An 11,211-nucleotide genomic window follows, 5' to 3' on the forward strand; every position below is an offset into this window, starting at 1 on the left:
TTATTGGTTTTTTTTTTCTACTTACCATACACTGTCTCGATGTAGCATTGAAAAGGCCTACTCCGTGCTGTTGAAGAGAGTTTGAAGAATCATTTTCTGTAAATATAGACGTAAGCACCGACTAGATTGCACATTAAATTTACTGTTTGATAAATAGTGCTTAAGTTAATCGTAATTAATTAGGAAACATTGAATCTGTCAAAAAAGCACCCAACTCACGCACACTCAAGTACAGTCAATAGTTTAAAATTGGACAAAATACTCCAACAAACAAACTACCACGCACACACAAAAACCATTTTTTTCCCGTTGCATATTTCTAGATCGCGTTGCACTGGTTACGGCACCCCCGAGCTACACGCCCCGCATGTATCATTACTTTCCAGCACACATGACACATCCCTTCTGTTACTATCCCTCGCCGGCACCGCAGCAGGCACGGTATCCAGGTATGTACGATATTACCGGTTGATTGATTCATTTTAGTACCCTAATACCTAAATGCATGTATAATTAAATAACCCACGCGCTAGTTAAGTGCTGCTTTGGGGACCCCAAAACCCCCCTCGAAGTAAGAGTTTGGAGACGGGGACAAGTTAGTTTCAAAAACCGAGACACCCACACTTTCGCTAATGATTGGCATTTCGCAGGTTCGTTAACAGCACTACATTCCGAACCATTACTTAAGACCATCGACAGAATTTGAGTGCGAGGCGGTTTCAGTTACGTCTCGATTACGTCAACACTCTGTGCTCAACTCAACACTCAATTCATCCCGAAACAAATAACTCAACCCTCCCCCTTTCGTCACCTCCAGACCAAGCAAACCAACCACCCACCGACCCGACCGACGATCAACTTCAACTGACTGTCTGCAAGTGAAAGATTACTATGCCAACGACTTCCGATACAAGCGCACGGGGCAAAACGGTCGGTGCCTCCCACTTTTGCCACCAACCAGAAAATGCTAGTAAATTATAACACACCGCGAACGCTACTGGAACAAGCCCGACATAATAGAGCTTTGAAACCGAGATCAATCTTCGCCACTGAGTACTACGTACTAGTACTGCCTGTAGATCTTTAGTTTAGTAGGTTGTTAAAAGCTGAACAAAAGTAAGTTCGGTTGAACTCATTTTCTGGCGGAGCGGAATTCCACTCCGCGTGGAACGAACAATCTAACTATTGTTGCTAGGGCGAAGATGCCTGACCTTGGTTGGGAGTAAAATAATGAGATTCTCTTAACTTTTTTTGTACATTAGCTCAATGTCTAAGACAGTGTCAAGCTTAATTCAGCGATTCGTTCTGTATTTCATAATTTTCACATTTGAATGGCTGGCGTCCGAAATGGGCTAACCCACATTTTGAATTTTTTACAGAAAATGGAAAAAAACTTCCGAATTTCCAAATCAACATTGTTTTTATTGTTAAAATACACGGTTTTATTACTAGTTCATTGACCCATGTTGTCTAGAAAAATAAGATCATTAGCTAAACTAGCTTTCAATTCACAAACATTTCCGTAGTTCGAGGGGGTAACCCTGGGGGTACCTAGCGTCCAAAAGGAGACCCACAATTTAGTTAGAGTTATGGTGACTTTGGCAAGTTCGTCGCTGTTGTGCTATCTTATGACAAACGCCATCTTGGGGTAAACTGAGTTAGATATACCACATTACTTGACTAAAAAATCTCTACAAAGTGGTGTTTACAGAATTTTGACATTCTGCCTGGTTACTGAGATATAGCGAGAAATGCGCTAAGAAATTTTTAATATTTTGCTTCAAATGACTGTGTTTGGGGATTGGCTCATGTTATCTTGATGTATAAGATGTTTTTATATATGTAAAACTATCTGAGCAACACAATGGTATAATCATTTTCAAAACAAAAATGCTCGAATTGTGAGAAAAATGCAATTTAAGTTTTAAACAGGAAATATAGCATATTTGGCAACACTGTAACCAAAAATAATTATTTTGTCTAGATTCCCTGATTCATTTCCTTCAAAATGCATCTCACCGATTGTTTATAGACCAACTGAAGCCAAAGATATGAATAAAAGTTAATAATTGCTGATTTTTTCTATGGAAAATTTTCCATGCACGATTATAACACGCCATACAAATTTTGTTATCAATACACAATAGACTGCCCAGAAAAATAATGAATTTTCGAAAACTCACCCCTGAGTCGATTCCTAGCCCCACCAGGACTTGTACCAATTTTTAAGCAAATCGGACAAGTCCAGCTACCGGACAAACGTGCCTGAAGTTTGCATGGGATTTTTCTACAATTTGCATGGAGAAAACTCACTATCTCGCATTTTCGCCGCTAAGTGGCACTGTGTGCATCGTATTATGACTACAAGTGAAAATAAGAATGATAATTTAATTGTTTACAGCTTTGTCGAAGACTGGTAGTCAATCCGGCTTTGTTGAAAGAAGTTATTAAACTTTTAACGAATTGATGTCTGAGTCAGTTTTGTATGGGGCCTAGCAGTGCATTGTTGTGTCTCATCGATTCCCACAAACTATACATTTTTGTGAAATAATGATTAGGTTTAGCTGAATAGTATGTTTAGAAGAATTGTAGTACTTAGTACGAGTTATGTTTTGGCTAAAAAAAATAAGTTTCACCATTATTTCACAAAAATGTTTAATTCGTGGGAAGGGAATCGAGTACTGGTACAAACCATGCACTGCTAGGCCCCATGCAAAACTGACTCAGACATCACTACCTTAAAGTTTTAATAACTTCTTTTAACGAAGCCGGATTGACTAGCAGTCTTCAACAGAGTTGTAGACAATTAAATTATCTTTCTTATTTTCAATTATAGTCATAATTCGATGCACACAGTGCCACCTAGCGGCGAAAATGCGATTTAGTGGGTTTTCTCCATGCAAATTATCGAAAAATCCCATACAAACTTCAGGCACGTTGGTCCGTTAGCTAGACTTGTCCGATTTGCTTCAAATTTGGAGCAAGTACTCCTGGTGAGACTAGAGACTCAGGTGTGGGCCGATCGGGCCCATTTTTTCTTGTCACTCTAATACACACCTATGACACGCGTGAGTGCGACTTTTGTTTACATTTATAGTAAAAACACGCAACATAGTCAACTGATCCTCGTAATATTTGGGAAATTTATACAGATTAGATAGAAGCATCAATAGTCTTCTTTGAATTGTTTATACCATTTACAGTGGCATGTAGCAGGGGGGGGGGGGGGTTGGGGACGGAACCCCCTCCCCCCGACGTATTTTGGAGAATTTTGAAAAAATGCAATATGTTAAAAACAAAAATATGCCTAATATTTTAAATGAAATTCTCAAAGTTTCATTTGCAAAAGTTATCTTGTGAAAATATTTCCTTGTAGTGAAAATTGGCTGCAGACTCGACACCTACCTGACGGTACGTTGTGGAGGCTAGCTCAACCGCCGAGGACTATAACAAATAGATCGCGGAGAAGCGAGGAGCTGGGAGCTTATTGATCCACGAAACGGATATCGGTACCGAGAGAAATTTCGCCACATTCTGTAGTCCTTGACAGACGGCGAACATGGACTGGAGAGTGTGAGAGAAGTATCCCCATAGAGACCACCAGGCGATTCGCTACCGCATCGGCCAATGGAACCCTGCTGCAGCACGAAGAAGGACGGGCCGCAAGCTAAAGTGGAAGACGAAAGCCTTTAAGGTTGCACAGAGAATGCGCAAAATTCGCAAACGAAAAAAGCAGTTTTTTTCCACACCGTATGTCAGCTCTTCATAAAAATCAATCAGCGTATGTAGAATGTTGTTACAGTACTGCTGATTGATTTTTATGAAGATCTGACATACGGTGTGGAAAAAAACTGCTTTTTTCGTTTGCGAATTTTTGCGCATTCTCTGTGCAACCTTAACGATAACCTCTTTGTTGAGTTACTTCGACGAACAACGGAATCAAGTACGTTGATGCGGCTGATCTAACAAGAAGGATTGTGACGGCTTGTGGCGTTACAATGTCACGAAAACTAGGGCCATGCAGTAGATGGCGTGCAGCTTACGGGTTAAATGAGTAGCTCAGTACGATACACGCTGCTTGTCTTAGAGCCAGAAGGCGGGCTCAGAGCGTAAGATCGTAGAGTGAGAGAGGAGCGCAAGCGACGTTTCGAGAAAACGAGAGATCAAGCTTAGGAAGCCATAAATAGCTGTGCTGAGAATTAAACGCCAATCCCTGGGGGACGCGTACTGAGTCATCATGACGAAGACGAGGGTCCGTCGACACCAGCTGAAATATACCCGGGTAAGCTAAAGATAATCGTTGAGGGTCTTTTCCCTAATCACGATTCAACTACCTGGTCACCGACACCGTACGGCGAACAAGAAGAAGGAAGTAACACAGCCGAGTGGCAAGTGACTAACGACGAGCTCAAAGAAGCGTCGATGTGACTAAAATCAAAGAAAACCCCCGGTCCGGATGGAATACCAACCGTGGCGCTGAAAGCTGCAATCCTAACATATTGATAGCATACAAAATTGATGTTTATCTATGGGGGTCCGCAGAACCCACTGTGGTATCTAAGGAGTCCGTGGTACGAAAAAGGTTGAGAACCGCTGATGTAGATCATGACCGTCTTACAACGGAATGGGCATCGAACAAGTTTCGGGAGAGCGATCACCACCAGGGAACTCTCCGCAGGAATAAGCTAGATTCACCGCCGAGGACTAGTCGAGTAGATTGCAACAGAGCAGCGAGTATGAGTCGTTGAAACGCCAGCGAACCGGACGTCACGCTTCATGCGGATTCGTCAGACCGACCACGGCACCCCACCGGTTGTTCCGATGGGAAAATAGCGAAAACCAAAGAAGAATCGATATTGGGAGAACTTTTTCGCCAGGGAACTCTCCGTTAGCGTAAGCTAGATTCACCGCTGGGGACTAGACTGAGTAGACAGCGACGAGACACCACTAGTCGTGGGTCATTGACGCACCAGTGCACCGGATACCCTGCTTCACCAGAATCGCCGAACTGACCTCGGCACCTAGTTGATTAGCTCGATCTCGGGAGAACCTCTCCCGGCGGGGAAATCTCTGTCGGAGTAGGTCAGGGCCATCGTCGGGGAATAGACCAAGTTGTTCGCGAACAAGTCGAGGAGCTGAATGGGTCATCAAGGAAGTAGTGCTAAATGGCCCAAGAAGAGAACTAAAGGGCTTAAAGGAGTTGCGGTGCTAAACGGCACCGGTTACGGAGCCAAAGGGCTCAAGAAGTTGTAGTACTGAAACCAAATAAGAATCGGTATCGGGAGAACTTCTTTCGTCTGGGACCTCTCCGTCAGAGTACAGTCAGATTAACCGCCGGGAACGAGACCGCGTAGATCGTGACGATACACCACCAGCCGCGCCGGGGCTCCAGCAAACCGGATGCCCTACTCTACCGGAATCGCCGAACTGACCGCAGCACCTGACTGGTTGGCTCGCTATCGAACTTCTCTCGCAGGGGAACTTTTCGTCGGAGTAGGCTAGATCTATCGTCGGGGACTAGACAGAGTAGTTCGCGAACCAGTCGGTAGCTCAACAAGGAAGTGGTACTGAATTGCACAAGGGAACTGAAGACCTCAGTAAATTAGACAGTCTGAAGTTTGCCGCCCAGATTGTCCTCGTAGGGGAAGAGCATTAATTCTATACCAACAGCTATCTTTCCTACCTTGACTATCCAAACCCGTTCCCTGAGTTGTTGGTTTTGAACATTTTTTTCCTGCTCAGAATGTTTTTGAACATTTTTTCATACATATACAAAAAAATTTCATATCCCCCCCTCTCCCCGAGATAGAAAGATGGTGTCGACAACAAAGTTGTATGTCAGGTAATTATAAGTATATCTTCTGAAGATACTAACTTTGTAGGTCCTACAAGTGTTGAAATATGGCGCATTTTTGAAAACATAATCTGTACCTAAGTAAAATTTTTAACCAAAATATGCTCTATCTCAAAACATACAGGACCTACAAAGTTTGCATCTTCAGAGGAGATACGTAAAAAAAGGACCTCCGCCTTTTCGAAGACACCTCATTTCTATCTAGCTTTAGTAAAAAAGCTGATAACAGCGCCGCCCTAGCGACTGAATTCCGAACTAGTGTACCTCAACCAAATACACCGCTAGCAACTTTTCCGAAGACACCATAACTCTATAACGAAGATAATAATTGATTGCATGTTTTTTCTAATTTTCCGACCACAACGTAGGGGAACTATGGTTAAAACCGACACCTTAAGCTTACTACTTTAAGTTATCGCAAAACCAAGAAAATTATAATTTCTACGCAGAATGCTTCTTCTGAAATCATCGAAAGCGCTTCAAAATATTTATTGCATTAAAAATTATTGGTGGCAAAACTTGGAAAAAAGTGACTTCTTCTGGGCACTGCGGGTAAAACCGACACCCCATAAGGGTAAGATCGACTCCCCCTTTAATTTATTTTCTCTCCACTTTATTAAAACCTCTATCTTTATTAAAAATATGATATAGTCAAGGTTATTTACAAAATATTTCCAACTTTGGAGAAAATATTAGTTTGGTAATTAATCCCCCTAAAGTGAGAAGCACATTGTTGTTTCGTATGCTATGTTTCAGCGCCCCATCTTCCTCTAGCCACTATGTAACAAAATGCATACTTTCTTCTATTACCCTTAAATATGTAGTGTAATTTATGAACGGCCTCATAATACAGTTTTCGCCATTTTTGGAATCCGTTTTTATCAGTCCCTTGGTGAATTTTAGGATAATTAAACAGGGACATTGACAAAATCGAGACATCTTTTTTCTTGCTTTTTAATAACTGCAGTGGTTAAAATATTCTCCTCTAGTCCCTTGACATAGTCTCATAACCCTTTCTGATCACTTAGTAAAAATTTCCCTTAAGGAGCTCCTACAGTGCAAAATTTAAGAAAAATGATTTATTTATTTTTGCTTATTTATAAGAAAAATATGCTAGAAAAGGAATTTACTCGAATTTGACTAGATTCGCATGTTAGAGCCCATCAGACGAATTTTTACATGAGGCTGAAAAAATCGGGTCAAAAAGCTGACAAAATCGGGGGTAGACAAAATCATGGGACGAAAAATCGGGGACTGATATAATAGGGTCTTCACTGTATATTTAGCATGCAAAAGACAGTATGTGACAAATGGTTATCACTGGATATGATAGTGTTTGCTTTACAGATTCGTATTGGTATAGCTTCGTCTGTGGAAATTTGCGGTTTTTGAAAAAACTAATTTTCATGGGTATATCATAGAAATTTTCACAAATTTCTATTAAAATCGACAGATAGACACATAGTCTTTTAAGCGAAGTTAATGCTTTTGGTATTCTCTACAACTTTGCCAATAAATTTATTTGTTTATGTTCATAAACTACCCATGTTCGCATAGTTGTCCCGTTTTCTAAGGGATTTCCTATCTTTATGGGACTGATATGTGATCATAGGCAGTAAAGGACCAAACATAAATTTGCTTTTAAGCTTTAGGGAGATTAATAACCAAATGACGCGCTTGTCACTGCTGATATTAGAAACTTGAATATGTACCACATTAAAATTTAAATCCGGAAGCAAAACTCAAATGTTTCAAGTCGAAACCATAAACTTTGGATTAGAGGATCCAACACAACGTCACTGTCAGTATCTCTCAGTATAATTATTGACGTGAAAAAGCCCTATTTAAACGTTTCCATCGTATCTCTCTCTCTTTGCCAACATCAATTGTTACATCACCAGGTACTAGCAAAGTACCGATGACCAGCAAAGGGGTACCTACATAAATCAGCGGTAAGCCGTGCAAAAATACTTCCCGGTTTCGTAACTCCACCAAATTCACCACCTCCCGAATGCTGTCAACTATCATAATGGATACCATTATTACTCTCACTTTCCTCGTTGATGCTCATTTGTTATATTCATAAAATTAATCGTGTCGTGTCAAATTCATTCTCTGAACAAAAACCTTGTATAGTTACTCGTAGCCGCAGTAGAAGCCCCCGCTTAATCTCATGACTCATTGAAGGCTCGCGTGTTTGAGCGTAAAGGCTTGTGCCTTGTTCCGCGACAGAGGATTTAAATTTGACTTAAATTAGCGAAATAGTAAATAGTAAGCAGAGGCAGACAAAAAGAGTTTTCTGCCGGCAAACAACAAAAAAAACAACATGTTTTCGGGGAGGGAATGCGTAAAATTAAACAAACAAACAAGCAAACAAACAATGAGCAACAAAATCGAAACACTTAAACAGTCACTTCTCTGTGGTATGTTGATATGTACTGCACTTTCGATTGCGTGCCACACCGGCCGAACTGTTGTGTTTTATGTTTTGAGAAAATAATGTTAAGTTAAATGGAAAACAACGCACCACCGATTTCTTCGGTTGCGGGGGAGGAGGAGTGCAACGAAAGCAGATAAAAAATGCAACACATCGTCGAATATGTGTTGTTGAAAGTGATCATTAGACCAATTAACTACACAGGAAAGTGAAATAAGCTGAGCACATCTAAGATCTAGGATTGTGAAATTTTAGTACGCCTTTGTTCGTTGCATTATCTGATCTGATACAATCAAGGAATACAATATCGAAAACTTACTGAATCGACAATTTATGTATTGAAATATGATCGTTTTATTATCACTTGCACCGTACACAGACATACTTGTACGCCAAAATGAACACACGCGCCATAGCAAATACAAGCGACTATGACAAACCTTAACAAAGCCGAAATATGCGTATTTATTATAGAAAGTATTTAGAATAAAAAATAATATTGTGAAAATTAAACGCAAATCGTGCAAAAATTAACTTCTTTAATACTAAAAACTAATCGATGATTAAGCAACACATTAACCACTGACAACACTAACTATTGCTTTTCTACTTTTCCTTTTCCCCTCCCACAAACAAAGGTCTATTCATGCGCCCGGACGAGGCCAATCTCTACACCACACTGGAGCAAACGATGAGCAGTAATCCGAACGTGTACTTCCAGCGAGGCGGCGGCGTCCATCCGGGGATGATGTACTAGCTAGAGCTGCGACCAGGTCCTTGATTCCTACAGCAAAATTAAAAAGCGCGCAAAACTACTAGTGATTTCAAAATCCCCCGAATCGCGTGGGTCTCCCAGTCTCGCTTCCAACTTTTGGCGATTGTCAAACAGAGCGATTACGGGATTACGCCTTTGGTTCTGCAAATGTGAGACCCGCGTACGGAACAGAATAGTATTTTTGAGCCGCAGTCGCCACCGCATGCTTGGATTTAGCGTTATATTACCAACTGCAGTAGAAACAGATTGAAACAAGTGATTTTAGATGGTAAGATCGGTAAGGAGGAACAACTCCGCTACGTACTAAATAGGATAATTTACATAAGAAAGAAAGTAGCACGGCGAAAAATCCGTAATCACCCAACACATCGACGGATTCCGCTTGCTCATCTCACCCGCACATCCCGGCAAAACCATAGATAAAATTCATCTAGGACTAGAATTTTCACTTCACTAGAACTTAGTAAGTTTCCACCAATTTTTGCAACTCACAACCAAATTCCTATTAAAGCCTCTATTTTCCGCTATTCCAGAGTTATCGAGAAAATGTGATCTCTCAACATGGTATAATAATGGCAGACCGACGAACGAAGTACGTTAGTGCGTACTAATTTAGCAAATTATGAGACCTACCATGAGGCCAATTTAGCCAGCATTCATCCCCCATCTGTGGCAAGAAAAAAAGCACCCAACAAACAAATTTGATTATGCTCTCGCATCAGCAAAGGAAAAATTCAATTACGCAACAAACGCCCAGTAAGGCACCCGTACCTATGGAATTCATTATTATTGCATCACGGAGGGCTCATTAAATAAATCTGGTTAATTTTGAAATAGGGGCAAAAAATAATGACTCAATGAAAAATGAGAGCAGCTTCGACAACAAAACAGCAAATAATAGAGCAATAACCGAAGTCCTTTTGAACAAGATCCTAGGATGCGCCAAAACGGTCTATGAAAAACGTGGTGTTGATGACGTATTAGCTACCAATCGTTGGAGGAACTGTTATACATTCAAGTACGCAGCTAGTTTTTGTTTTGACGCATACTAGGACTTTTGGATAATAATTCAAAAAAATGTTCTGGCGTATTCAACCTTGAACGTTAGAATTTAATTTAGATGACATTAATAACATGCAACAGATTCAATTTTAGAAATCATTTTTACTTTCAATCCTTTTCATCCAAACACGTGTACAAGACGTGTGTATGATAAAAAGCTCTACTTTTAGTGTTCATTTCATCAAGACAGCAGACTTGTTTATAGACACAAACTATACATACATCTAATACCTAGTTTAAGACTTAGTTTAGCGTAAATATAGCGATGAGTTAAACTTAGAGGAACATGTTCAAACAAAACTCAGCAAATACTCTCTGTGAAAGAATTTATCTACATTTAAACGCACCGTGAAATAGTGTGCAAGAAAAAAAACTATCTACTATATTGATACTGACCTTCCCCTGCCTGCGGGTGGGGAGTTTTCTTCTCCTTCATGGGACGATCCAAGGGCCGATAAAACTCGCGGAAGGCCAAGTCAGATACATTACGAATTAAGGCAACTTCCGTCGTACAATGCCACCTAAATAAGTCTTCCTCGAATTCTGAGCCTACCCTGAGCGCTGAGTTACGAGAGCGTAGTTTTATAGTTAACGCTGTATTCGAAATAGTGGTAGTTACACCGAAACGAAAGCAATACATTGTAAGAGTGGATATCGTTGTAAATACTAGTGCTAACGAGTTTAGTCGAGAAATTATTTGGAAATATTATAAGGTAAAAAATCGAATAAATGTGATCGTGTTTTTGTACAGTGGAATAGAGCCGAAAGAACTTCCATTGGATTAATTTACTTGCAGGTTTCATTTTTAATTAAAATCTACATTCCACGTTAACTGAAGTAATTTTGCGCGTTCACGGATTCAATTGAGGAATATTTTCATTTTCAATCAACTCTGTTTATCTCGCCATACACAACAAGGAAGCCATCGCTGACAATTTGTGGTTTTATATTACTCTAATGATTGCAACTATTGGCTTTTCCCGCCAGACATAAATCAGTTTCTTTAAGTTCGCAATACGACTGCTGATCGTGATGTGAATTGCCTATAAAGTCGGTAATACTTGGTCAAAATATTCAAAAAAT

General features: G+C 40.3%; 1 protein-coding gene across 3 annotated transcripts in view; it reads left to right on the forward strand.

Moving 5' to 3' along the window:
- Positions 1-10,836, forward strand: part of LOC131687761 (uncharacterized) — a 270,188-nt gene extending 259,352 nt beyond the window's left edge. Inside the window, exons 2-4 of one of the 3 annotated variants that reach the window (XM_058971853.1) lie at positions 324-449; positions 8,930-9,529; positions 9,600-10,836. In XM_058971853.1, the coding sequence (XP_058827836.1) occupies positions 324-449; positions 8,930-9,048 (245 nt within the window). In that variant the 3' untranslated portion in view covers positions 9,049-9,529; positions 9,600-10,836. The remainder of the gene's footprint in view (positions 1-323; positions 450-8,929; positions 9,530-9,599) is intronic. The other 2 variants (XM_058971854.1, XM_058971855.1) reach the window with 2 other exon arrangements.
- The last annotated feature ends 375 nt before the right edge of the window (positions 10,837-11,211 follow it).

Source organism: Topomyia yanbarensis, chromosome 3 (assembly GCF_030247195.1).
Source record: "Topomyia yanbarensis strain Yona2022 chromosome 3, ASM3024719v1, whole genome shotgun sequence".
Classification (NCBI taxonomy): Eukaryota; Metazoa; Arthropoda; class Insecta; order Diptera; family Culicidae; genus Topomyia; species Topomyia yanbarensis.